Source organism: Corylus avellana, chromosome 3 (genome assembly GCF_965113065.1).
Source record: "Corylus avellana chromosome 3, dhCorAvel1.hap1.2, whole genome shotgun sequence".
Classification (NCBI taxonomy): Eukaryota; Viridiplantae; Streptophyta; class Magnoliopsida; order Fagales; family Betulaceae; genus Corylus; species Corylus avellana.
Window position 1 is genome coordinate 34,450,972 of NC_142492.1, and position 27,036 is coordinate 34,478,007.

Here is a 27,036-nt window from a genome sequence, read left to right on the forward strand (position 1 = left end):
AGTTATTCATTTATATATAATTATATTACCTTGAATTCTCATAGGAGCACTCATAAATCTTTTATTCAGAGTATCTAATCATTTGCCTTATTTAAAAGCTGGATACAGATAATCTTTTGTATACATATATCTTCACTTTCTCGAATGTATGCCCTGTGGAAGTGATACAGAAGTGTAACCCCGACTTCTCCTTCTTCCTTTTTCTTTTTTTATGTATTTATTTATATTTTTTCAGTTTTTACTAGGATAGACCTCTTGACTTACAACTTAAGTATTTGCCTCAATATTATCTAAATGCTGGACAAACTTGAGCAGAAGGAAGACGACCATAGAATTCTATGACACCCAAAAATTATTTAACCAAAAACCACAACTTCCTTTAGTTGCTAATTTCTGTTGTGTGTGTGTATATATATATATATATATATAGAAGCCTTCTCTGCAGGCTTCTTCTAAAGCCTGAAAGCCAGAGACAGGCCAATCTTTGGAAAGCCTTGTACGTCAAATAAATCCACATCTCCACCAACAGTTATAGCAAGCTTTTCCCACAACTCCTGCCGAATAAGACCGCCTATCCTTCCATGCGTGTCTACTCGAGCCTTCACCATTGTAAACGGAAACAATGCGTGCTGGCCACCAATGGTGATCGCAGTATCATTGACTGAAAAAGTATGCTTCAGCTCCGCTGCAATGGCAGTTTCTGTCGTGGGGTCCATCACGCAGCAACAAGAAGCTTTCCAAGTGTCAAGCTTGTCATTCCTGCAATATTGTTAGGGGGAGCTTAGAGCATCAGCCATTTGAGTTCGGGTTCACAGTAGTCAATAGAGATTACATTAGAATCACCAAGCCATTGCCCAAAAGTTAGGAAACAAAGATGCAAATATCACTCTAGACTCGGGGTTTGAATTCAAGCTTAAGCTAATTCTTTTCTTTTCTTTTAAAAAATTCTATCTCCAACTTTTCATGGGAATGCTCACAAGTTGAAGGAAGCAATAAGGAAGTCACTGTTGAAGCTCAAACCAGCATTGAAGTTGTTGAATGTTCTTGTTGATATGTCAAAGGCGAGATCAGTCCCAATGGAGAGAAAATCGCTTCCCAACAGCCCCGAGAAGTTGATGAGAGGGCTATATCCTGCAAGAGGATCTGCTTTCAATCCAAAGCCACCTGCTATCCCACCATAGTCGGTCAAGTATTGCAGTTCCACCTGTTACCATAAGCACGGTTGTCTAAGAATGGATGTCCTGTAATTTATCACAAGCCAATGGCTCAACAGGGATAAAGAAATCAAAAGAAAAATAAATAAATATTTATGTAAGGCCAACGGGGTTGGTTCTTCAGACTTCAGCTGGCAAAGAAGTAGCAGAAAATTCTTACCTTTGCAGAATCAGGAATGGAAAAGTTAAAAAGGGTTCTTAGTCCAGGTACAATGTCCCTAACTGTAAGAGTCATGGAAAACAAAACAAAACACTATACTATCAGATTCAACTTGATCAATTTCCAACTATTTGCATGAGAAGAAAAAATAAAAAGAAAACTTGGCTGAATCATAGAGAGATTAAAAAAGGCAATTACTTTGGCAAGACAGATCAAGACTGCAGTCAAATCCTTGCAAGTGATTTGCTGGTTGATGAGCATAGCCCTTGTATAGAAGATCTAGCAGAGAAGTAAAGAGAGTCCATGTAAGTATATTTCAAAGAGAACCCAGAAATCTAGTAAGAAACAATTCTACAAATAAATGAGAAACCGCAATATTGATATGACCTCTGGCCTTTCTGCCAATATCAAAGTATAAACCCGACATGCTTATTTGATTTGAAAACCTATGGAGATCGAAACTTTTGTTTTTACCATTTTAATTCATTGGTTGGCATGACAATTTATTGAAACTGGAAAGAATCAGCCAACGAGGAAGTTTCCTTTTGTACTGACAGAGAAGAATTATTTAGTGAAATTTCCAAGAACCCGTTCCAAAGTAATTTAGTGGGGTAACTTATAGTGACCCATTAAAGCCACATTATAATCTCTGTTTCTTGGTTCCAGCTTTTTACTTTTTACAGACTTAAAGCACTTTTTAATCTCTTTAATGCAGTAAATGTACTAAAACAGCGTTTGGGAAAGTTTAAAAATGAGTTTTTAAAAATCTCTTTCAGACTTTTTTTTATAGAGAAAAGCTCTGTTTCTTAACACAATCTTAAACAAGCTCTTAGAACAATAAGAAAGAACAAAAACAGCAACACTAGGTCTTACTTGGACCGAAGCCTAAAGCACTAGAATAAGCTGCTCTTGATCCGATAAATACATGCAGGCTAATTTTTACAAGAGCATCGTTATAATTTTTACTATACAAGTTTATTACAAAACTGATGTGGCAATTTACGTGATATTTACCACGTCAGTCACTAAAATATATATGAACTGCCACATTAATTTGTGAAAGACTATTATAAAAACTGTAATACTCCAAACCGTTTTCTTTTTTATTTTTTATTCAAATCAACACACAAAGTCTTTGAACTTCATCATCAAGAGGGAGTGACTGATAATGTTCAATGGTTTGAACCTTTCAGTTTCATCCAACTCATCTGATCGGACTTATTTGGCCTGCATTTGTTTGATTCCTCTAGTGATCTAAGTTAAATGGGGATCCCATACTTTGGAACTTAGCATTAATGGCACAAAACATAAGATGGATGAAAGGCATGTGATGGTTCTATTTGTGAATTCCCCTGCTCTTTCAACTCTGGCAGTCTGCAGGAAGCTCCTTCATTGATTGTGAGGGCCAGTAGAGACTACTCAATATGCGTAGTCTTCTCTGTTTACTCTGTTCACCTTTTATGGAAGTTTACAGATACAACACTCAGAGGCTCTGCGATGGAAGTTACCACCAGATGCCGTGAAAGTTCTCAATCCAGCACGGTCTTCTGTCATCATCTCTCCCAGCTGTAGAAACATCATCTTGTATCAATTTGCTAACACATTCGCTTAAGGTCCATTTTCCTTATGTGAACTAAAAGCAATAGGCTAAAAAGTCAAAAAAATAAAAACAAAAAAAAAATAGTTCCCTCTTGTTGCATTCAAAGGACAGAGTGAGATATCATTATATCAACATCAATTTCATGGTCCAAATTATGAAATATTTAAACACGGCACCGTATTTCACAGCACCATGTTTAAATATTTCATGGTGCCGTGTTTAAATATGAGAAATTTAACTTGGATCATAAATCATTCTCATTTCAAATTTCACTTGAAATGAAAAGTATCGAAGAGTGTGAAAAGTATTAATGCTACATGTCACCCTCATGTCCCCGTTGTGTAATTCCGAAATTGATGTAAATTTTAAAATTATTATTATATTTGTGATAGATTATTATTGAATTAATTAGTTGTGGGGAGACGCAAGTAAGACATGGTGATGACATTTAGAATTACTCTTACCGATAATGACCAAGATTCATGATCAATTGCTTTTATTTTTTTTTTTTCCTCCTTTTCATGTGCCTTACAACATGTTGTAACAAAGAGGGTAAATTTTATCAAACTCTAAAGCATTGCACGCTTTGACATAATAAAAAGAAACCTGATCTATCATCCATGCCATGTAGGTTGGTTGCCATAATTAGCTGTACACATTGTGGAACTCGACATTTTTGGAGGAAACATTGAAAAACATTAACAAATGAGTTCCCTTGGCTTGTCTTTCCAACTGCATGAATGGATAAATCACTATATATCACCTCTGTCAAAACCAAATTTTCATCACCTTAATCATCTCTTAAAAAATAAAATGTGACATTAGTAGGATTCCATTTAACCTGTGATTGGTCCACGTGTATGCACTTTTCTGGCATTGATTTGCACCTCTGTGAGGCAGCGAAACCTCTTAGGCCTCTGAGCATCTATATAAGAGCTGACGAATCTGATAGCCCTGAACATACAACTTTGCCAAAGTACTTCTGCAATAGGGGATTTGGGATTCAGATTTTTGGCAATTTATTGTTTGAATGTTACTAGAGTTTCAATGAGGTTCACTTGCTTAAACAAAGAGGCTGCTCGAGCAGGTGGATCTCATAGAGCTCACTCATATTTACTGTCCCATTGGAACAACAAAATTGCTAGAAATCTGTATCAAGCTCGGGCTAAAAAGCAGAGTTATTCTCTTGGCCGGCGCCGTCGAATTTGAAAGATTTAAAGATGATTATAATGTTAGGAATAAAGCTTGGTCCGTGACCAATGCAATTTCATTTGCATTGCTCCCGGACCAGGCTTCATTCCTCACATAAGTTGTCGTATCATTTGTCCAATTATCTGTTGGGCCAATATTCACAGCAGGTTACTCTTGTTACATGACTTATTTTCTCTTCCCATTTGGTATTTGAGTACTTAATTAACCTAAAATCTTTATGAACTGATCATTTCTTGTGCATTAATGATATGATACTGCAGAATATATATAGACTATAGTCTTATCACATAACAGATATATAGAGCAGCCTCAAGAGGTGCTGGCAGGGGGGGCTCCTCCACTTGCATTTGGGGCCGCTTGTTCAACTAATTGAAGTTGTTTCAAAATTTCTTCTTTCTTTGCCACAAGTGCCTGCATTTTGGAGTCGATCTTTTCAAGCTTTGTCCTAAGCTTTGCAGGGTCCATTTTATCTTCAGGGTTCTTTTTCTTCTTCTCCTTTCCACCTTCTTTCTCCTCCTTCTTACCTTTACCATCCTTATCTTTCTTTTTTGTGTCCTTTGTTTTCTCCTCTCCCTTCTTTTCTTGTCCAACGTCTATATCCTCATGTTTCTCTTGCTTTTCTTTCTTGTCCTCATGTTTATCCGATCCTGCTGTCTCTCCCATATTGAGTAAATTTCCTCTGAGAAAATAAAATTGGTCATGAAACTTAGAAGAAAACAGAATGAAGTGAACATACTGAAATGAGAGGTAATCAGCTTCTTTCCCATAACAATGTTAGCATTCTCATTGAAATATTATTTGCCTAATTCATCAGATGATAGTGTACATTAATGCAGCAGGCTATTTATTCATGCCAATGTCAACCACAATGCCTTCCAATTCTAGGCCCATCTCTTTTTCTACAATGATCGATTTTGGCACACATCATGCATCATTTAACATTTAAACTATTGCCTGCTATCAACAGTTACAGCTAGCTTCATTAACCATCAAGAAGGAGATCAAGAAATGTGTAATTATTCATTAAAAGAGAGAAAAAGAAAAGGAAAAAGAAGAAGAGAAGGAAAAGAATGGCATACCTGGAATCTCAATCACTTGGGCTATTGCAATAAGAAGTAGAGTTTCAATACTCACTATTTATTCTGATCCCCCCATATGTATTCTAATTGCAGTAATATGTGAAAATAATACCCTTGACATTTTGTATGGCCAGGGATGCAGCTGTTTTAGCGAGAAATATGAATACCCAAGTTTTCTCAAATCAATGGTTCTGAAAATTAGCTGCAACTTTAGACGCTGAGCCACAAACTGTTTGTAAAGACAATATTCCTTGACTAATTTCTTGGTATACATAATTCTCTCTCTCTCTCTCTATATATAGTACTTTACTACTGACTTTTCCAATTATTTATCCCAAGAGATTTAACTGGATTTCATCCGAGTGACAAATGTAACATGCTAGAACAGTTGATCGTGGGCCGAACGGGTAATTCGAGATACCTAAGAAAGAAGGATAAAAGTAAGCACAAAAGTTTATCAAAGCGGGTTGGTATGTAAGTAATAGCTCCGATGCTTAAGTCATTATTTTTAAAGAAGATAGCATTGAGATATAAAGAGAGTAGAGTCGTGTGGGGAGAAAAAGATGTGCCGTAGCTGCTAGCCAAGTGGCACGCACTGATTGTATCTGAGTCCATTAGTTGATGAGTGGGTATTTGAGTTGCTAGGCTCAATAGGGCTGCCAGGCCCAACATTACATTTCTAACTTTTCATATCTCATTATCCATGCCATTTACATTTTCTATTTGTATATGGCTTTAATTACTCAAAAAATTTGGTTGGCTCTCCATTTACATGCATAGGGCTGGGCCGGCTGGCTCATATGCAATAAGAAAAAAGAAAAAGAAAAAGAAAAAGAAAAAAAAGAGTAAATCCACATATCCCTATCAATCTATCACTGAATTGATAATGTCCCTTCCAAACTTTCAATTGTGACAATGTCCTCTCCAAACTATCAAAACATTATCAATGTCCCATTCAAAGCTAACAAAAGGACAAAAATATATTTTTTTTCTTATATAAAGAATTTTTTTTTAAAATTTTTTAATTTACCACCCCTTGGATTTTATATATAAATATTTTTTCAGTTTTAGATTTTTTTAATATTGGGGAAAATATTAACAATTTTTAGTAGTTTGAGAGAGGACATTGTCATAATTAAAAGTTTGGATGACACATTATTAATTGGGTGATAGTTTAAGAAGGGTAAATGAACTTTTCCAAAAAAAATAATGTAACTTTTCTAATTAGAATATATATATATATATAGTGCATTAAAGTCAAAATACTCTGAAAATTATATCCCAAAGGCTGCCAACGATGCAGCATGCTTTTGAAATACGTCGCACGAAAGTTTTGTACCTCAAACCGTGTTTGGCCCAAAAACAACTTTATTCTACAGACTTTTCCATCCATGGAATAATGAAGCACTACATACGAGAGTTAAAAGATTTAATCTTGATTAATTTTTATATGGGAAGCAGTGATTAAGGGAAAAACTCTAACATGAATCAAACAACATACACGAACAGTTGAAGAAAAGATCGCCGTTCGATTGCATATATCAAAAAGCAATTCGATGGTTATACTTTCCGCGACACCATTACAGGGTTACAGCAAAACTGTCACTGCCTTCAAATCTAGCACTCATTTTTTTCTTCCTCCTAAACTGTCTTTTGCCCCCACACCTTTCTCTTATTTCAAGCTCTCAATAGTTAGTCAATCAATTCAAATATTAAAAATTAAAAATAACAATAATAATAATAATAATAAAGAACTTGCTACTTTCCTTTTCAACACTGACGGAGCAGTTTTTGATTGCCTTCGCCGCCTATCTCCCACCAAAACCCACATTCCGGTCCCTAAAAAAATTGCTAAAAAATTTTTCTCTCCTAATCTCTACATTAATCGGTCTGACAAGCTTGGAAGCCTTCTGAAGAAATTTAAACTGGCCGGTGGCATGGGATCCCTGAACATGGGGTGGCGGAGATAGTAAAACCCTAAGGCCACCGCTACCATTTTGGGTGGCACCGCATAGAGTATGACTGTGATCCCTAGACACACTCCTATGAACAATTTTGTGGCCCTTGGGTCCCTCCAGCTCACCAACGCTTGGACCCTTTCACCTTGGGTTGCAAAATCACCCAAAACTGTTTGGACCCGTGCAGCCAACATCCTCAACCGATCGTACCGGGCCCTAACTATATCCGGCGGTTTTGAGCTTGGTATCGTGTCAAATTCCTCCTCTAGTTCATCTGGGTCAACCGTTTCCGATTGCGATAACCGGGTGTCCATCCCCGCCGGAATCTTGGGTCTGAACCGGTAATACCACACTCCAATCAAGAACACGTAGAGAAACCCGGTGGGGACAATCAAATCCGGGTACCAAACAAGAACCAAGTATAACACGTGGACCAGCACTGTTGTGACCGGGTTCCTCCACCTCCTGATATCGTCCAACCATTTTGCCAACCCCACCGCCCATGCGAGAACCGCCACGATCCGAAACCAATTGGCCTTGCTCTTCCTCATGCTCCATGTATGCGAGTCGGCGTCCAACATGTACCGGACCACCTCGTGCCCCAGCGGTGGCTCGGAGCGTTGAAGCCACGCCGCCACCATCTTCGTCGCAGCCCCACGCAACGCCTCCTGCTGGGCCACACCGAGTGGGCGTAGATAGTGCATTCTGGGAAGCAATGGTTGCCCGTACACTGCGCACGTGTCGGGCAACAAGGAGGGGCAGGCGAAACGGACGGCCAGCTCTATCTCTCCCATTTTCTTCAGCCCGGTTCGTAGCAGAACCAGCAAGGGATAGGAATTCGTGTACACCTTGTTGCTCTCCAGCGTAGACACCCGTATACGTACCTTGCCGATACGGTTGTCTGGCTTGTCTTCCGCCACATCAGCAAACATACGCCAGTTGTCGAAGACCCCTATGGTCAGAACCGTGCAGGGATCGTAGACCTGCCACGTGTACTGCTCGTTCCAACGTGGATCAAAGCTGTCCGTGATGGTACGAGTGCGGACCCACTTCTTGCCATACTTGGCGACACAGTAAGCGTCCGTGGAACTTTTGTGGGCGCCTTTGGTTTTCATGGGAAGCAAGCCGCGAGCACCGAGGATGCCAAGCTCCAGAACCCCAATAGCCGGCTTCCAGAGCTGCTTAGCAGTGGGCCGAAAATCGCTACACACGTGCGCCGCTTCGTCGAGCACGTGATACCCGCCCTCCAAGCAAAGGCGCAGATGGATTCTCCCGCAGTAGGAGGGGCCAGATGGCCCACATACACATGGAGCTCCATCGCCTCCGCTAATCTCCAGTGCGTACCATTTGGCAGCCACGTAGCGCTCATCCAGCCGTTGATCAATTGAGCTTATGGGAAGAATGACGTGGCCGAGGAGTACGGTCTCCTTGGTGGTGCGGTCCTCGACGAATACGATCAGGGAGTCCTCCAAAGGCTCGCTGGCCACGAAGATGAGGTCTTCGTTCCAGTGGAACGACGCACTGTGGTTGTTCATCAACCCTCGCCTTGTACGTACGGACTGAAACCCTAGCTGCGCTTTCACTCGAATCTCTGGCGCAGTCAAAGGAGGTAGATTCGGAGCAATGTTAAGGTCTTGCGCTTCCATTACCGTGACTCTTAGGTACCAAAGCTTAGGGGACTGGTAAACTTTCGAGCGCGTGTGCGACACGTACGGCGCGTCGGAACTCCACGCCTCTGGAAATGCGTCGTCGGCTTGAGTACCGATCCAGACGCAGAATTGAATCTCGCCGGAGACTCTGCCGAGATGCTGACTGGCGGCGCCGCGTTCGAGGCGACACCAATACGGAGCTAATGGACTATCCGGCTGGTCTCGTCTGAGCACGTCGGAGACGTCCAAGCAGACGCCGCCGAGGTATTGATCCGTCGGGGAGTCCCAAACGGAGATTTCCAAGGTCTCGCCCGCCGCGTCTGGCCGGCTGAGCCCTAGCGCGAAGACCTGGTGCCACTCGGGCGAATCGGTGGGTTCTCCGTGCCGGTGAGTTCCCGGCTTCGATTTGACGTAGGCACTCGATGTCCGGATTTTCACATACGGACTCTGGTTCGGCGCGAGCCCGCGCGCCTTCACGATCCGTACGAATAAAAACTGCATTGGCTCTACCAAATCGTACGGATGTACCCTTTCCGTCGGATCCGTGGCCAACTTTCCTTTGATCACTCTAGGAGCGTAATCTCCGTTAGGCCTCTTCACAAACCGGACCCTCTCACCGCCTCCGACGCCCCCCATCTGCATCTTCCTCACCTCCGGCGTATGATGTGCCTCGGCCCCCTGGACATGATGTGCCTCGGGCCCCTGGACATGTCCCTCCGGCTGTGCCTGAAACTCCGAATGAAAATGAACCATATGTGGCGGTGGTGACTGCTCGATGACCACGACCGGTGGAGAGTTCGAGGCCTCGTGGCAAACGTCTTCTCGCGCCGGCATCTCAAACACCCTGTTTTCTTCAGCCACCATAAATACCGGCTTCTCCGGATTCCGCGGAGGGTCCTCCGTCGGAGGAGGGTCCTGCTGTGTCGGTGGAGCCTCCTCGACCAACTCGTCGTAGTAGTAAATCCTTAGGCCAATCTCTCCCCTAATCCAGCTGAACACGCTCTTCTTCTCCAAGGGGAAGTACACCAATCCTTCGTGGCCACGCTTGGCGAACTGGGTCCCGTACAGCTTTACTCTCCCGAGAAAGTGGTTTTTACGGCCGCTGCCACTGTTGGCGCCGTACTTCTTATCGTTGAAGACCTCGATCTCGAGCTCCTCAGAGTCCATATGTTCCGGGTCGGAGACTACGAACTCGAGGGACTCTTGCCACGCGGGGTTCAGGTCCCGGTACTTGGTGGAAGTCCGCTTCTTCTGGCCGTCGAAGTCCGCCACCACGTAAGTGCTGGAGCTGCCCTGCCCATCCTTGGGAAGCAGGTCACGTGCGTCGATCACCTCCACAATGAGCTTCCTGATCAGCTGCGCCTGGGGCTGGGGCTGCGGCTGGGGCTGCGGCTGGGGCTGCTGCGGTGGGTGAGACGGCGTCGTGTGGGTCATTGTCGCATCTTAAAACGCCGGGATGGGTGCGTAGGCGTTGATAGCGGAGGTGATAGACAGAGAAAGAGAAAGAGAAAGAGAGAGAGAGAGAGAGAGAGAGAAGAAGGATTTTGGTTTGCTTTTCAGGTGAGTGATTGCTTTTTTGAATTTGTGGTAACTATGAATTTTACTCGTGAGAACTGTTTGGGTGATTTTTGCTTCCTTTTTTTTTGTCAAGGAATAGTAGGACTTGATGAGAATGGCGTAGTGGCGAGATGGAATTCAAGTTGGTTGAGGAGGTTGCAGTGGTGGATTATTCCATTCTCTCTCGCCAAGGTTTTCTTTCTCCACTTTTCGGCTTCCCTCCTTTATAGGGTTCGTTGTCCACCTCATCATCCTTTGTCTTTTTATTCTTTATTTTATTATTACTTATATTCTTCTCTGCTGTAATAACTCCCCGCTTCTGAAGAATTGAATCATCTCTATTTGCTTTTGTTATTCACACGGATAATTAAGATCTTGATCGATCCTAATCACAACAAAGTTTTATATTATACCTTTTATTAAAAAAAAAACTTGGGCCGAGGTCCATATGGGCTTTGCAAACTCTATCCAAATACAATAAAACGACAAAATAGAATGAATTGAGACGATATTTTTGTAAATTAAACTTGTTCTTTTTAAGTAGAAATATAGACCATTTTGATTTTAGCAGAAATATAAAATTGTAAAATAATGATTTTGTCAAACAATGTAGGTAGCAATAGGCTAATAGCATTAGCATGATAATATGCTGAGGCTGAGGGGCTTCATTCATGGATGGAGAGAGGAGAGATGCCAGCCACCGCAAGAAGGCACATGATTCCACGTCCCAAGTATGGCCCTCTCCTTTTTGTCAAAACTGAAAAGCACCCACATTTTGAATAAAGTGTTCAAACACAAAGCATCCCCTTTATTTCTTCTTTGGGGCTCTCTTATATATTCTTCCCTATGTCCCTTATCAACACTCTTTTCAGGATCCTACTACTACGCCTGGCTTTTACCCCCATACATATAAATATCTGCATGTAGTGAGTGAGAAATTTCATTTTTTATTTTTCGTCCTTCAAATATATTAATTTAATAAACATGAAAAACTCTCCAAATAGGACATTAATTAGGTCACAACTTTTGGCGCGCATGCCAAAGAAGCTTCTCCTTCCCGCCTAATGTTTAGGGTTGTCCTTTTCCCCTTTTTGAATAGTGGGTGGTGGAATCCGATCCTAGAAGATATAAAATAAAGTGAAATTTGAATGGATGCTGCTATATATATTTTTGGCATATTCTTGTGAATGAGCAGTACTGGAGTGGAGATGATATCAAAAAGCTTGTAAACCTCCGAGAATATTAGCTAAAAGAGGAACAACTACCAAAAGTTAATCCTTTTCTTATCACTTTCTCCATTTTTAACCAATCAAATTCTTCCATTTCTGAAATTAATGCAGGCTGTAACTCAAAATTATGTTTACTAGGAAGCTGGGAATTAAACCTTTGAATTATGTGTCTAGCTATCTAGCTCTTTGATTTTTTTTCTATTTATGTTCATAACAAGATCTAGTTTGTAGATTGTATCAATGGTATTGCATGCTCCAGCAGTATTTTACTTTCAACTGGTGTTGCCTTTGGTGCTGTTCTTGCAAAAAGAGCAAAGATAACGTAAACCACTTTCTCATCAATTGTGAGTTTACTAGTGAGATTTGACACACACTTGGTTCTTCTTAATTTATTTGATGTTTTATGAGTCATGCCTAGCAATATCCTAGAGCCGCGAGAGCGGAGGCTCTCCAAAGAAGCCATATGAAAAGTTATTCACGCTTTACTAATGTTGAACAATTGGAGACAAAGAAATCGTCGTCTTTTTAAGATCGAGATTCTAATACGCTCCTATCAAAATTTTCGTCCTTGACATCTCTTTTAAATTGGGTTGTAACTTATGTTCCTAACTTTTCTTCCTCTAATCTTGTAAATCTTATCAACATTTTAGATTTTTGACCCCAACATGATGGTTACTTTACTTGTATACGAGAGCTTTGCCTCTTCTTATAATAAATTATTATTGGTAAACAAAAAAGAATATTAGGTTCAATCAATACTGATTTAGTATCAACTCCAATTAAGTTAAGAGTAAACTCATATTGCCACTTCTAAATAGTGATTTTTTTTTTTTTTTTGTAAGTAATATAGATATGATGCTCAAACAATGATGGATTCAGGACAGTATATATATAGTCAACAATGTCCTTTCCGTATACATTCTTATTGGTTGAAAATTAAATTAATTCAATCTGTAAAGTGTTTTTGGATAATATATATATTTATATATCTACTTCATGTCAACCAAAAAATGTGAGGCTATAATTGGTTGTTAGATATCAGTATCTCTATATTATAATAACAATATTGACCTTTGGGGATAATTGTTCATGATCTGATCTTTGTCTTCTCCATATGATTTCTTGTGCATGATATGTGCCTGGTATATTGTTCAATTTATGCGTCAAAGATTCTAATCTAAAAGCACGCAACATAAATCTCCAATAAAGATAGGTTAGATCTTTCAATCCTAACCCTTTAATTTTGTATTGGGTTCATGTCAAGTTTGCAGATCTTGTCAAAAATTGACAGCCCTAAATGTCACATGTTAGATTCAGGCTGTGTCGAGGCAGAAGTATAAAATTATATAGGTTAACCATAACCTGACTCATTTAATTAAATGAGTCAAACTCTCCTAACCCTACCCCGCTAATTTTATATTGAATTGGTATTGGATTTGTGGGTGATGTTAAAATTAAATTGCCATACCTATATAGTTTTTTTTATTTTTTTTATTTTTTTAATTAAAAAGATTGGAAGGGGAGACCAATTGTGGTTATTCTACCTAGGCATGACCATAGTAGCACCATCCCGCCGGGGAACTACTAAGGAGGGACCTAGACAGCGAAAACCGAAGGCACACTCTCAAGACCTGCCGAGCCATAATTTAATCTTCCATCCCACCAAGGCATTGATGGGACCCAAGATAATACAAATAGGCATGAAGATTCCCATATTCGGGAGTCGAACCCATGCCCTTGCATTATCCGAACCTAGTGGGAATGCCCTCCCCCCCTTCTTCCTCTCCTCTTCAATAAGGGGGGAAATCCTATGGGTTTTAGTGATTTATTTGGAAGGAAAACTACAGCAGTACGTACTGCCTATGCATTCTATGATTCTGCCATAATTGGCTTTGTTAAGTTCAGAAATTCAAGGAAGAAGAGAAAAAATTAAAAGAATATATAAAATAGATGATTGTCATTTATTTGGAATTTTACAAAGCATTTTTATTTCTGTATACACGCATGCATATAGGCTGATGGATGTGATTACAAATAATGGTGGCAGGGTTAAGAGCTTCCCCAATCTCCAATTATTCAAACTTTACGTGAAACAAATACCCCTAGCGAGAAAGCTAATAAAGCTGTTATTACAATCCCCTTATTTCTTTTGACCATATTTACAACCATTCTTAAACTAATAATGGATTCATTTTCCCATTTCCTTATGTTCTCTTCTGGAAAACCCAGGTGGGAATTTCCCTTCTGCTCTTCACTTTGGCGGCTGCCATGGATATTACCATGTTGGTGGCGATCATCTCTGCTGCTCAATTTGTCATCATAATTGGTAGGTTTTCCAAGTTCATTTTCATAATTGGTAGGTTTTCCAAGTTCATTTTCATAATTGGTTGGTTTTCCAAGTTCATTTTCATAATTGGTTGGTTTTTCATGTTCATTTTCTTGTGCAGTACTGATCATGCCATGATCAACATATTCTATCTCTTCTTCTACTACTGCTTGTTTTGGGACAGTTACATACAGAAACTCACCATCAAATTTTCCACTGATCTGATCGACCACTGTATTTTCTGGCACTGTGAAGGCTTGCTCAAAATAGACATATTTCTCCTCATTTACTTTCCTTTCTCCACTGACTATCATTTGGCCTTGGCTATCAATATGAAGCTTGACATCTTCCTTATTGAAATCTATAAGAAAAAACAAAAATAAAAAATCCATGACCATAATATAAATTCCATTTGTTAGAATACAATTTTTTCCAACTTTTCAATATTCCGGAAACTTGTTAATGACTATTGTGAATACTACTCGTGAATGGGACACCTCCATTCAACTACTGTTAAACTGTTAAATCATCAATTATCTTGAAAGTTTACGCTATATTAAGACGAGTTAAGACTCTTTCTCTATAAATAGAATCTTGTATATAACCAAATAATCATGTATCAAATAAAAACTGACATGTGGAAATAGGCCTTGGCCGAACCACCTTAATTGCATATCTTTCTTTCATGCTTTCATTTCTTTAGATTTTTTATGTGATTCTATATACGTTGATAGGAAATTAAGGAATGAATATTTAATTGAAATTGGGTACACGGTAGAATTAGGGTTTAAACTCATGATTTCTGGTCTGGTACAATACTAATTATGTTACCAATTATCTCAAAAACTTTTAAAACTACCATGAATGTTCAAGAACAGAGACAACATATTTCATGTACGTGATGAGAAGTTTATGCTCTAAACATATATAAACGAAATTGTTGTTGAAAGTAGAAAGAATATATAGAGAGATCATATATATGCATGTAGATTCATTAATTACCAGGCAGATCGATGAGGAGATGATGGGCTTTTGCGTCCTCTGTCCATCCTGAATAAGGTACAAATTCTTCAACTATTCGGCTACGTGAGCGCATTACCCCTCCAAGGTTCGCCATGGATGAACTGTATATTCGCTAGAGATATTAATGATGATGGATTGTTGAATGCAATCTTATTTATAGAACATTCAATAATGGCCTAATCAAGCTTTCTTTTTTTTCTTTTTTCTTTTTTACCAAAATTCAAACAGCTTTCTTTGGGGTGTTATTCATTCTTATTCCAAACTTTTCCTGTCGGAGTAGTGTAAAGTTTTTGGGCGGCGGCCGGCGTATGTCGTAGGTTTCTAACATGTGGAAATTAAACAATTTAAACAGGGGAATCGTATTCTTTGCTTTCCCCTTGTGTCCAAACGAACCACTTCTTTCGGGCGTAGTTTACTGCCTCTGTACGTATTCTTGCATGCCATGCGCATAGATTCACGCATTCACCACTCTTGGATTTGCTCAGCCCAGATGCCCATTAGAGAATCCACCACGTTCAAATCTGCATGCCCATGCGTAATACTCAGAATAAATAACAGAGATAAAAAATAAAAAATAGTGAAAAATTCACGCGTTTTTTTCAAATTGCCACTCAATTGATAATATATATGGAACTTCCTTGCCTATATCATCTAGGGGATCAAACAGAATTGAATAGATGTTGCTGGTGATTATGGCAATAATGACGATGATGCTGTTACTACGTACCATGGGCATCATAATTAATAACCATTATCATGCATAGGAATATAGGATGCACATAACAATTGTTCGAGTACTACTATAAGTATTCCTAGAATCCTCCTATAAAGTCGTCCAAAATGTGATGTGGCTTTTAAAATTACCAATAGATCAAAAGTCAATAAATCACATCTCAAATTTAACGGTGATTTTAAAAGCCACATCATATTTGGGATGATTCTAGGAGGACAGTAAGAAGATTTATAGCATTACTCCAATTGTTCAGCTTTCTTTAACATCTTGAAAGTCATTTAGCAACTAATTCAACTGTTTATCCTAATTTATGGCTCATTTATGACCATAATTTGAGTTCCAATGTGGTGTATAAACTAAAAGCAGAGTTCAAAATAAAATAGATAAAAAAAAAAATTCTTCCAAATTAGGTAGAAGATATTTCTTTTGATCCAACTTATTAAACTGAAGTTACTTTAGGAAATAAGAGTGATTGGGTGTTTTGCAGTCTAGTTTAGTTCTTTTGCACCTGTGAAAAATAATACTATTGAGTCAATTTGCGCTTAGGGCTGATCAAAACACCCCCAATGGGCTGCTGACCCAAGCTCAGAGAGGTAAAATCCCGGTGTATCATGTATTATGTTAGTTTTAGAGTCTCTCTTTCCTAGCTAGCCAGCCACACAATCATTGATTGGAAGAGTATATTTAGCTACCACCGAGTATGTGGTCTAGTGGCATTCGGGTTGTATCGGTGGGAGCTAGATCCCAAGGTCAAATTACGAAATTGAAAGCGCTTGGAGTTATTGGCTTAAGTGCCACTGGCTACAGTTCTTAAGCTATGGCTCGATTGAATTTTTGTGGGGACGCCTGTAGTTCCCACTACATAAATCTATCTTGAGCAATGTCCAACGAGCAAGTGCTACCAGAATCACACTTAGCTAAATAAAATACATGTGAAAATTACTTGCTTTAATCAATTGAGTTGAAGAAGTCTCATTCAATCAATTACAGTGCATTTAAATGAAATGTTCCATTTGCATTTTATATAATTTCTATGAACAAATCAACGATTACGAATGGGGCAAGGCAATTTAGCAAATAAGAAGGTGAAATTTTGATGACTGGTATGAGAATTTTTTCAATTATATATATATATATATATATATATATATATATATATATATATATATATATATATATGTGGACTAAAAACCTGACCGTTGTGGGTGGCTCTCCTGTCTTCCCTCCCTTCGTCTCATTTTCTTTCTTTTCTTCCTTTAGATTTCTGGTCCTAGTATTTAATCATACCCTCGCATAATCCTTTTGAAACTTTTAGTACCCTCCACAGGCGAAAAGCAAAGGAAAAATCCAATTCCTCGTTGCATATTGAAAACAAGCTAAATTTGACACGAAGTGTTTAAGTTGAAGAGACAGCAATGGAAGCTATCAAGCTTGGATTGCTCATTTTATGTACGTTGCTTGCAATATTTCCAACCCTGAATGCTCACATTGCCGATTTTGATGAGGTGTGGCAGCGGCGAGAGGAAGAAGCCAAGAAGGCTGCTGTCAAAGCCTACCAACGAAATCCCGAGGAAGTCACCGATCATTTTAACGATCAAGTCCACAAGTAAGACCATTAATTTCCAGCTTAGTGACAAATGATTCACATATGCACCCATATGCCAATATAAATAGATGTTTGCATGGAAAGTAAAATTAAATGGTTTTCTAGGAATTGTATGGTTTGGTCGTTAATGCTTTTTTGTTTCTTTGTTTTTGGCAACTGTAACTTCCATGCAGGGACTTCGAAGGTGGCAATAGCACAAGGAGAAGTTTAGGCAAACGAAGAAGCATGTGTCAGGCTACAAACCCAATTGATCGATGCTGGAGATGCCACAAAAGCTGGGGTAAGCACCGCAAGAGGCTACCCAATTGTGTCATAGGCTTTGGCCGTGGGACAACCGGAGGCAAGGCTGGGAAAATCTATGTGGTCACAGATGCATCGGACAATGACATGGTGAACCCTAAACCGGGAACGCTGCGGCACGCAGTGATCCAACCTGCGCCACTCTGGATCATATTTGCACACAGCATGGAGATTAGGCTAAACCAAGAGCTTATGGTGACAAGTGACAAGACTATCGATGGACGTGGGGCTAGAGTGCACATTTGCAATGGTGCTCAAATTACCCTTCAGTTTGTGAAAAATGTGATAATCCATGACCTCCACATCCACGACATAAAGAAAGGGAACGGTGGCCTAGTCAGAGACGCGGTTGATCACTATGGCTTTCGCACGGAGAGTGATGGTGATGGCATCTCTATTTTTGGATCGTCAAATATTTGGATTGATCATATTTCAATGTCAAATTGCCAGGATGGACTAATTGATGCCATTCAGGGATCCACGGCCATCACCATCTCCAACTGCCACTTCACCAAACACAATGAGGTACATCTATCGTAATTCCCACTTCAATGAAATATGTTTTCTCAATGATTTATGAATGGTAATAAGCATGTATGCATGCATACAGGTGATGTTGTTTGGCGGAAGCAATATATTCAAAGGTGATAAACTCATGCAGATAACTCTTGCTTTCAATCACTTCGGTCAGGGATTGGTGCAAAGGATGCCAAGATGCCGATTTGGGTTTGTCCATGTTGTAAACAACGACTACACTCATTGGCTCATGTATGCCATTGGTGGTAGCCAAGATCCTACCGTTCTTAGCCAGGGTAACCGGTTTATCGCTCCTCCCATCGCAGCTTCTAAGGAGGTAGGCATACTACAATCATAGGCACAAAATGCAAAGGTTAAAAAAAAAAAACAAATTCAACATTTCTCTTTTCCAATTTCAAATTCTCTCGAGTTTCAATCGTAAATCATCAAATTAATTCACATACAATAACCCAAAAAGAAGAAAGGAAAGAATCAATCCACATACATAAGATGCGTGCACATTCACTTGCATACATTTGACATTGTTTATGTAGAAATGGTAACACTTTTCATGCGTGGGTGGTCTAGGTGACGAAGAGGGACTATGCATCCGAGAGTGAGTGGAGGAAATGGAATTGGAGATCAGAGGAGGATTTGTTGATGAATGGAGCCTTCTTTGTCCAATCTGGAAGGCAAATAGGAAAGATGCACAGGAAAGAAGTAATCAAAGCAAAGCCAGGGAAGTTTGTGAGAAGGCTCACGCGCTTTGCAGGTGCTCTTAACTGCGTCGAGCATAAGCTATGTTAAGATAAATATGCATGTACATTTATAGGGAATTCAAACTGAACCCTGCAGTTAAAGCAGAGGTTGTAGCAGCAGAACTAAGAGCAAATGGACATAGCATAATCACTCTTATTGTTTTTGTAGTTTCTATTTTGGGTGAGAGATGAGAGAACAAAAAAGAATGGAATTGGGATAAGGGGGAAGAAAAATGTAAAGATACTATTAGCTAGTGCTACTTTTTTGTAATAACAAAGATAGTTCAATAACACTCTTGTGATAAGACTTTCATACTATTTTTCATACTCTAGATACAAACTATCTACGCCCATCTCGGAAAGAAAGATTCTTATAGCTCATACAGGGGAACATTACGAGATTAACTTAAAGGAGTAATGCAACATTTATATAACCTATTCCCTTGTTAGTTTCATTTTATTCACAACATCCATATGCAGACACTGTATGCAGTAGATTTACAAAGAACTTGAAATATAAATTTTGAACAAGCCAATGTGGCAAGAAGATCGAAACCTGCCAAAAAAAAAAAAAAAATTGCGGTTTTTCCACTCCGAACAATCAAGGTCAACAACTTCAACCTGGAATTCTGGCTTATTTTCCATAAGCTGGAGCAAAAGATGATACAATGGAGCTCAAAATAGGAATCAACAAAGAGATGATACAATGGTTTTTCCATTTAGACATTGCTTAAGGCTCCTCTCTGTATTTGAAGGACTTACAATATAGAAAGAATTTTATTGACTTTCCTGATTGAACACACGCCATGTAGATGTTTAACACATTCAAAGCACTAAATGAAAATAGATGTACTGAAGGGACTATCAAAATATGGAACCAATGATTCGGAAAAAGTATTTTCATGACTGGTGATTCTCTGAATGTTGCATGATACTGAGGTTATGTCTCAAAACATCCATGATGACAGAATGGAGCGAGTTGAAACCCCATTGCCCTTGAATATTCAGATTACTTACAAATCCTGTTTACTTCCGTTTATTATTATTTCACCAGCAACTTGACCTTTTTTGGAATGCAAATCAGAACACATGATAACACCTAATGTTCACTACTGGTGACCACCAATCGGGAAAAATTGAAAAAACAGGGTAAATTTTAATATTTTTTAAGGAAAAAATATATGATTAGGAGCACAGGTTCTTAATACAAGTTTGGAACACGTGAACTATATATAGTATAGTCATCTCATCAATTCATGAGCAAACTCCATGCCCCCCACCCCCCCCCCCCCCCCCCCCCCCCTCTTCCCCTTTCCTGTCAATCATATGTAAAGCAATTTAGTAATGGAGTTCTTCGAAAGAAGAAAGAGAGAAAAAACAATATTATGTGTAATCAATAAGACTTCGTCAGAACCACTAACCTTTCAGTTTATACTCCTCAAGTACTTTTGGTGGAGCGGCAGTTCAAGTTTAAGCAATTTGGTGAACTACATAACAGATCAGAACACATTAAAACAGAGTTTCGCAATGTCTTCCAACAATGCTGATGATTGATGCAAAGAGATTGGCTCTTAACAGATTTGTTCTTTACATACACAAGCTTGAACACACAAGTGCAACATACCCCACATTACCCACATAACCTTCCGTACACATCCCCACCCACCCTCCCATATACAATGCATGGAGAAACATACCTGAGATATCTTGAGTTCCAATTCATCCCACTCCAAAGATGGATTGCTTCCTTCCACTATTCCTGTTCCAGCATAGATGAATGCACCAAGACCCTAGGATCCAAATTGGTCAGAATAAATATTGTCAACAGCATGAAAAGAAAATGGCATGGACAATTACAAGATATTCCTACAATATCCAAAACAAAATAATTGCTCTTACTACTACTTAAAGGTTACCACTAATAACTTTGGTCTTAATTCTGAGGCATCTGGAAAATGTGGGGGAACCACTTCTCAATTGATTTACAACATCATAAGTTTTGAAGGCAGTTCCTACCGGCTCAAAAGGAGAGGTAGCAGACAATAAAGGAATTTACTTAGCTCACCTTTTCCACTAATGCGGACCTGATACCAACAGCAAACTCGCTCTCTCCTCCACTAAACCAACCAACAGGCCCAGCATACATTCCTCGATCAAATACTTCTAAACAAGATATGTAAAAGATTAAAATTTTATAGACATTGATAGAAACCAAATTTTTTTTTTTTTTTTTAATCTTACTTCAGGAAGTATTGAGCACCGAAAAAGAAAAGGCTAATTTAAGTGTTATATTGAATAAATGGAAAGGCTATGTTTTTAGGCATATCAAATTGAATATCTAAGTACATAAGAGCAGCAATTAGAAGATGTATTACTGATTACTAATCAGCCTAGGTAGATACATAGAAACATGGGCTGATACAATAAAGTTTCCTGCTGTATCCAGGCCTAGGTAGCCAATTTGCAGTGTAGTAGTACCTCCAGAATCTCTCTCTAGGTGTGTGTATCTATTTTTTGTTTTATTTTTCTTTAAGGTACATGCTATGTAGCCTGATAAAGTGTGCCTGACCATGGTCCATGAGGCGTATGGTTCAATTCATAGTGCTCTTACTTAGTTGCCATTTTTCTACTTGAGTTATGCAATCCCAGTTATTGGAATAAGGTGCATGCAAATGCAAGTGAATCTAAAGGTACTTTGAGAGTACGTTCATCTGCCTCCTTCCAACAAATGGGGGGTACCTAAGCCTATGACAGTGGTTCTGAATTAAAGCCACAAGTATGTATGACAAATTGGAACCTATACTAGAGTTCCAAATTCAGAATCAGAATCTAGTCCTAGATCTACAAATTCTTCGAACACTAACTCCATCACCACTACCACAACCAACACCACCATGACAACTTTTATGTAAGGCCACCACCACTAGATTCACCACAAATAGCATAACCACCACCTACCCTTTCACCCCATCATTTATCAGTACCAGTAGCATATCCTTCTTATTCCGTACATATTCCAACATAGTGCACTTCCTTGGTTCTTTGTAGATGGCATATACAATTTTTGACATCTTGATTTCTTTTGCATGTTCAACCTTAATTGACTAACACAGTTAATCAATTGAGTACAATAGACCAAATGGCAAAAACATCATAGAATGTATTATCTAAAAGAACCAAAGTAAAAAATAAAGAAATCTAGTACAGTGCTGCAAAAAAATAAAAAAACAACAGTGCTATAGCATCTACCAGCTTCTGCAATAAAAAGTCGTGCCTCTTCTGTTGGAAATCCACAAACAGCTGGACTTGGATGAAGAGAAGCTAAGATCTCAAACTGGAAAGGAAAGATGGAAATATTAGAACTTTGAAAATCATACAGGTAACGAAAAAAGAAAAAAAAAATCATATCTCCCTTAAATTAACAATCAACATTTTTTAACTTTTTGGAAGAAAAGCAACTGCAAAGTCATGTAATTTTGGGTTCAGTGGGAGTAAACTAGAAGGATGAAAAATATACAAATTGAATCCGAATCAGAAATCAAACTTCTATGTGATAGAAGGCAACTTATTATTTTGGACACCACATTGTGTGGTTTTTACCTCATCATCTTCACTTCTTAATCTGCCTGCCAATCGAGCATATAAATGCTGGACTCTTGGGAGTTTCCGTATCGCTTTCTTTGGTTCTACCACTACCCCATTACATACAACCTGCAAAGCAGAACTGAATCAACAGAATTGAAAATGCCAAAATAATTTTGATAGTCTATAACAGATGCCCACTACGAGGGTGCTGGCTCAGCAGCTAAAGTCATGTCATATAGCAACCTGCTTATATAGATGTTGCAGGCTTCAAGGCCCAAAGGAGAAGGCTAGTAGCATGATGGCATTATTAGAAACATGCCCTAGTCAGAAGAGAAAACTAATGGTGGAGACTTAGACAACTAAAAGCAGTAACATGGACACGAGAGAAAAGCAGGTCATACATGAACTGTTATGGCCCATTGTCATGAATAAGGCATGTCACTCAACATAGAAAATTGACAGACTTACTATAACATTTACATACCTTGACCATTACAATGGACTATTAGCATTTTATCTGGACTACATTATGCAATGAGCTCTTTTACTCCATCACCTAGGATTCTAGACATTTTGCGGTCAGGTAAAAAACCAGTACTCTCTCTAGCAGTGAAGTTGGATGGCCACAACTACCACAGAATACACAAAGAGAAATATCTCTAACAGGAACAAAAGTAAACTTGCCTCTAATTTTTTTCTTATGCTTTCTCGCACTATAGTAAACTCAAGGTGATCCTTTGGACTGCAAAGTCAATACAGGGACAAGTGACATGACAATAGTTGGATGTCAGCGACTCCCAAATAATAGAAATTACTTGCATCATTAGTAATGGTATAAACATCCTCATAAATCAACAACTATTAAGTTTAAAGTAATAAAAATAATAACCTGGAAAGTAAGTCAAGTTCTACTTGAAGGTCTAGAGTCGTTGATCCACCTCTACCACGGGTTCCAGCCAAAGCCTCGCTACTAATGCTAAGACATTTTCTATGAAATAGTTGCTCTGGCTATTCACAAAGTTGATATAAGTCAAACTAAAATAGGAGGGGAAAAACATTTACTGCTGTATACAATTTTCTGTAGCTTTTGTTTAAAATGTACCAAATGGAAAAAAATATAAATTGAATTTCCTAATTTGATTCTTGCCTTTTTTATATATATTAAAATATGATATTGAACATCCAAAGCAGAGTAGGAAATGAAATCAAATGCTGAATATCAAATCCAAGGACTTTGAAAGTGAAAATGATGGTAAGTATCACCAGGTAATAGGCACAAGCAATGCAGCTTTTAGCTGAACAGGAAACTACAAATTTTATAATTAAAAAAGGTTCTTTTTTGGTTAAGTAAAATGAAGGAAATAATTTCACAAAGAATACTTCTTTAGTGATCTAATCAGACGAGTGAATGCCTTGACAGACACATTGAGAACAGATAATATGTATCCCATTTTTAGAGGGTGATATATAGGAAAAAAGGGAAAGAAAGTAACAAAAATGCCTCTCGAGGAACTTTCTGCCTGTCAGCATCCTATGTTAAAGTTCACTCATGCGACTTTCAAATTAAGACCATGGGAAACCACACAATCTATTTCATCAGCAAGATTTCAAATTGGTGCAACACAGTATAGATCACAGAAAATCAAGTGCACAAGAAGCATAAGCTCAGTTAATGTGTGATAAGCAATGCAACCCAGGTACCGTGTTTCCAATGAATGCTGGGGCATTAGGTGGCTGCAGACAAAACTGATAAGCATTTTCCCCTTCAACCTGCAAAGTTTACCGCATATTAATCTTAACTTGTTACTAAAATTATCATTTCATTATTGAACTAAGACCAGAAAACAGTACCTGTAAACAAGCTAACCATGTTATAGGGTCAATATCTCTAGTAGTTACCACTCTGCTGCTCCGTGCTAGTACAACCTTAATTTCAAAGACAAGATTGACTTGTTAATATCGAAGAGAGAGAAACCAAAAAGAAGGCAGGTAGGGGGTGGATGTGGTAGCAAATTAATTTTCACAAGTAAAGAAACTGAATATTCAAAAACAATAAGCCTAAAGCGAAGCACAGAAGAGAGATTATATAACACCTTAATCAGTGCTGAGTTGCTTCTGTCAATCAGCTGCAAGGCTCTGTTTACAGCAAGATCCCAATATGTCTTACTGGGGATGTGATTATTGCTTAGTATGAATGTTCTTGGAACCTCTTTTCGCAGCTTTACAACAGTGGAAGAAACCTGCATCATCAATGAATGTATAAACATGATATGGTATAAAAGATAAACTGTCCAATATCTACTCATCATGCAAAGCCCAATATATGAACCTGGCACATGGTAGCCTGAAGTGCATCAATAGCCATTGCCCATGTCCATGAAAGGGATTTGTCCCATGCAACAGTTGTGGCAAGCATTGAGCTTCCTTCAAGTTCATCAAACTCAACCTGTCATTGAGTATCTAGCAGCATATGGTATTAATACTAACTAACAAGAAACATTACCCAAGGTTACTAACTACGTGGTGAAAAGAACAAAACTTCTCTACCTGAGGAACCATGAAGTAAAAGGATCCAAAACCCTCCCATTCTGATGATATGTTAGACCTCGCATCAAAACGTATAGCCCCATAAGCACGGATCAGAGGGCACTTCTTCGAGAGGAACCTTCAAATAGAGAATAAACAAAATCAGGATTCCCCATTTAATACACAGGCTTTCAAAATGCAGATACACCCAAAAAATAAATCAAAATGATTATTCACCTTAAACTAATGTGTGCTAGTTGGGCTTGGATATCAACAATGTTGACGTGACACTCTAAATCAATCATTGAATTTTTTATTTTTTATTTTTTTAACAAAGATTAATCAAAGGGTTAGTTGAGAGTGACACGTCAGCCTTCATTACCTTCTTAAATGAATGTTTGATATAATTATAGCATCTAGCATTTCTCATATATTATATCAAGACTAATACTACTTGAATAAAGTCTCATCTTTAAGGTTCCTATGTGATAAATTACCAGTTGTTCAAGCTTAAGCTACAGGAAAAACTAAACTTAATCATTCAATCAATATTCTAACACTATCAAATCATACCGGTCACATTTGCAATGTATCCTTAAAATCAAAGGTGAAAGGAAAAAGTTTTTTCAATAACATTATTCAAAAAAAAAAAAAAAAAGACAAAAGACAAAAGAGAGAAGTTAGAAGAAGAAAACGAGATTACTTTTTTACTTTACCTCTTAATGGATTTCCAATCGCCATATGAGAAGGGATGAATACTGCGAAAGAAAACCGCGGAGCCTACACCAGCTACACTGACCAAGTTGTGTGCACCCATTGAGATGCCATTGCCATTGCCATTGCCGTTGGTGAAACTCAAAAGGTCGGAACCGCCTGTTCGACCGGAGAAGAAGCAGCGAGGAAGGAGGAGGCGGTGCTGGGCGTGGAGCCAATCAATTGCTTCAACCGGCTGCTGGATTGGCACCTTCACTCACAACAACATTAGCTTTGCCTCTCTTTCTATTTGCTTCGGCTCTTCTATGTTTTTCAGAGACGGGAAAAATCAAATCTAGTCCTAGGTTTCGCGGCATTTCGATTTATATATATATATATATATATATATATATAGTCTTTTTAAGTTTCCAATTAATTAATATTATATAATTTTCTTTCAAAACCGCCATGCTATTGGGTCGGTCTGTGTAGAGCAGGATAAGGAAAAATATTTTCGTAGGACGCAGTTCAATGGCAGATTGCCACGTGGCATGACCCCACTACAGATAAGAAAGACTCTGCATATCACATACGCAGTTGTACATGGTTAAGAGTCCCGAGACGATGAGGGAGCTTACCTCGAGACGAATGATTCCAGATGTAAATGGCGGTGGCTCGGATTTCAACTGGGAAATGGCGGAGTTGAGCCTCTCCATAGCCAATGCAGGTGACGGAACTGCCGGAAAAGCACGCGTTTCAATGGTTCCGATAGGGGCTCTCGGGTCTCCTTGGCAACCATTCATGGAAAGTGAACACGATTGATATTTCTGCTTTCAACAAGATGTTGAGTTCGTAGGATGTAATAAATAATATATATGCAAATAAAGAAATGCTTGAAAGTGTAGCATGTACGTTGTAGCGGTGGGGAGTGGGCTTTACCTGATGAAAGAAATGAATGGATTGCCTACTGGAAATTGAAGGGGCGGCAGAGATGCTGCATTTTGCTGATTCTGGGTCGATGAAACGTGCAAGCAAGTGTCCCAAGGCACCAGCAGAGGCCATGTAGAGAGAGAGAGAGAGCTTTTGGTCTATACTGGTGCATTTGATGATATGATATGATAGGTTATATATATTTATAGGGAGGGGTAGGATTAAGTTATAGACTAGAATTGACATTTTAGTCAAAATTACTTAGAATTACAGAGCCTTTGCAATTCCAAAAACTTAGGTCGTTAACGACCTTAATTGAGCCATATAAGCCTTTAAAAAAAAAATCAAAAGCAAATAAAGGCACATGCCCTGGTCACTGTGG

General features: G+C 38.9%; 5 protein-coding genes across 11 annotated transcripts; 1 reads left to right on the forward strand and 4 right to left on the reverse strand.

Annotated features, from left to right (window-relative positions):
- Window positions 1-35: 35 nt before the first annotated feature.
- Window positions 36-1,829, reverse strand: LOC132173934 (mitochondrial outer membrane protein porin of 36 kDa). The gene is made up of 5 exons (XM_059585615.2): window positions 1,762-1,829; window positions 1,573-1,653; window positions 1,375-1,436; window positions 978-1,204; window positions 36-759 (listed from the first exon to the last, which is right to left on the reverse strand). Exons 1-5 carry the CDS (start codon window positions 1,799-1,801, stop codon window positions 453-455), a joined length of 717 nt encoding a protein of 238 aa, XP_059441598.1. The 5' UTR covers window positions 1,802-1,829; the 3' UTR covers window positions 36-452.
- Window positions 1,830-6,729: 4,900 nt separating this feature from the next.
- Window positions 6,730-10,417, reverse strand: QKY (C2 calcium/lipid-binding plant phosphoribosyltransferase family protein). The gene has a single exon (XM_059588816.2). It carries the CDS (start codon window positions 10,304-10,306, stop codon window positions 7,142-7,144), a length of 3,165 nt encoding a protein of 1,054 aa, XP_059444799.2. The 5' UTR covers window positions 10,307-10,417; the 3' UTR covers window positions 6,730-7,141.
- A 3,219-nt stretch (window positions 10,418-13,636) lies between these two features.
- Window positions 13,637-15,186, reverse strand: LOC132173526 (uncharacterized). The gene is made up of 2 exons (XM_059585040.2): window positions 14,987-15,186; window positions 13,637-14,345 (listed from the first exon to the last, which is right to left on the reverse strand). The coding sequence occupies exons 1-2, from the start codon at window positions 15,099-15,101 to the stop codon at window positions 13,735-13,737; spliced, it is 726 nt and encodes a 241-aa protein (XP_059441023.2). The 5' UTR covers window positions 15,102-15,186; the 3' UTR covers window positions 13,637-13,734.
- A 1,871-nt stretch (window positions 15,187-17,057) lies between these two features.
- Window positions 17,058-20,180, forward strand: LOC132176570 (pectate lyase). Its single transcript, XM_059588821.2, has 4 exons — window positions 17,058-17,346; window positions 17,520-18,171; window positions 18,257-18,499; window positions 18,751-20,180. Exons 1-4 carry the CDS (start codon window positions 17,156-17,158, stop codon window positions 18,967-18,969), a joined length of 1,305 nt encoding a protein of 434 aa, XP_059444804.2. The 5' UTR covers window positions 17,058-17,155; the 3' UTR covers window positions 18,970-20,180.
- On the reverse strand, window positions 18,422-26,871 carry LOC132176569 (isochorismate synthase 2, chloroplastic). Of its 7 annotated transcripts, XR_015911706.1 has the most exons (17): window positions 26,664-26,869; window positions 26,363-26,551; window positions 25,748-25,995; window positions 25,053-25,170; window positions 24,835-24,951; window positions 24,599-24,745; window positions 24,357-24,431; window positions 24,207-24,275; window positions 23,395-23,513; window positions 23,190-23,247; window positions 22,521-22,631; window positions 22,170-22,254; window positions 20,986-21,083; window positions 20,618-20,710; window positions 20,342-20,407; window positions 18,668-18,847; window positions 18,422-18,508 (listed from the first exon to the last, which is right to left on the reverse strand). XR_015911706.1 is itself a non-coding variant. In XM_088514581.1 (16 exons), exons 1-15 carry the CDS (start codon window positions 26,784-26,786, stop codon window positions 20,345-20,347), a joined length of 1,710 nt encoding a protein of 569 aa, XP_088370707.1. In that variant the 5' UTR covers window positions 26,787-26,870; the 3' UTR covers window positions 18,433-18,508; window positions 20,342-20,344. The 7 variants fall into 7 exon arrangements, 6 of the variants coding, with proteins under 6 accessions (XP_088370707.1, XP_088370703.1, XP_088370708.1 ...); XM_088514581.1 differs by lacking the exon at window positions 18,668-18,847 and having other exon boundaries at window positions 18,433-18,508; window positions 20,986-21,080; window positions 26,664-26,870; XM_088514577.1 differs by lacking the exon at window positions 18,668-18,847 and having other exon boundaries at window positions 18,433-18,508.
- Between the last annotated feature and the right edge of the window lie 165 nt (window positions 26,872-27,036).

What these genes read in the sequence shown, in the direction of transcription:
- LOC132173934 (XM_059585615.2), bottom strand. Translation starts at nt 1,801, where the DNA reads ATGTCGGGTTTATACTTTGATATTGGCAGAAAGGCCAGAG. An exon ending in TCTTGATCTGTCTTGCCAAA is followed by an intron (nt 1,437 to 1,572) that starts GTAATTGCCTTT and finishes TGACTCTTACAG; the next exon opens with TTAGGGACATTGTACCTGGA. An exon ending in CCATTCCTGATTCTGCAAAG is followed by an intron (nt 1,205 to 1,374) that starts GTAAGAATTTTC and finishes TTATGGTAACAG; the next exon opens with GTGGAACTGCAATACTTGAC.
- QKY (XM_059588816.2), bottom strand. Translation starts at nt 10,306, where the DNA reads ATGACCCACACGACGCCGTCTCACCCACCGCAGCAGCCCCAGCCGCAG.
- LOC132173526 (XM_059585040.2), bottom strand. Translation starts at nt 15,101, where the DNA reads ATGGCGAACCTTGGAGGGGTAATGCGCTCACGTAGCCGAATAGTTGAA. An exon ending in TCTCCTCATCGATCTGCCTG is followed by an intron (nt 14,346 to 14,986) that starts GTAATTAATGAA and finishes TTTTTCTTATAG; the next exon opens with ATTTCAATAAGGAAGATGTC.
- LOC132176570 (XM_059588821.2), top strand. Translation starts at nt 17,156, where the DNA reads ATGGAAGCTATCAAGCTTGGATTGCTCATTTTATGTACGTTGCTTGCA. An exon ending in TTTAACGATCAAGTCCACAA is followed by an intron (nt 17,347 to 17,519) that starts GTAAGACCATTA and finishes ACTTCCATGCAG; the next exon opens with GGACTTCGAAGGTGGCAATA. An exon ending in ACTTCACCAAACACAATGAG is followed by an intron (nt 18,172 to 18,256) that starts GTACATCTATCG and finishes GCATGCATACAG; the next exon opens with GTGATGTTGTTTGGCGGAAG.
- LOC132176569 (XM_088514577.1), bottom strand. Translation starts at nt 26,786, where the DNA reads ATGGCCTCTGCTGGTGCCTTGGGACACTTGCTTGCACGTTTCATCGAC. An exon ending in CATGGTTAGCTTGTTTACAG is followed by an intron (nt 24,276 to 24,356) that starts GTACTGTTTTCT and finishes TAAACTTTGCAG; the next exon opens with GTTGAAGGGGAAAATGCTTA. An exon ending in GCATAAGAAAAAAATTAGAG is followed by an intron (nt 22,632 to 23,189) that starts GCAAGTTTACTT and finishes TCTGCTTTGCAG; the next exon opens with GTTGTATGTAATGGGGTAGT.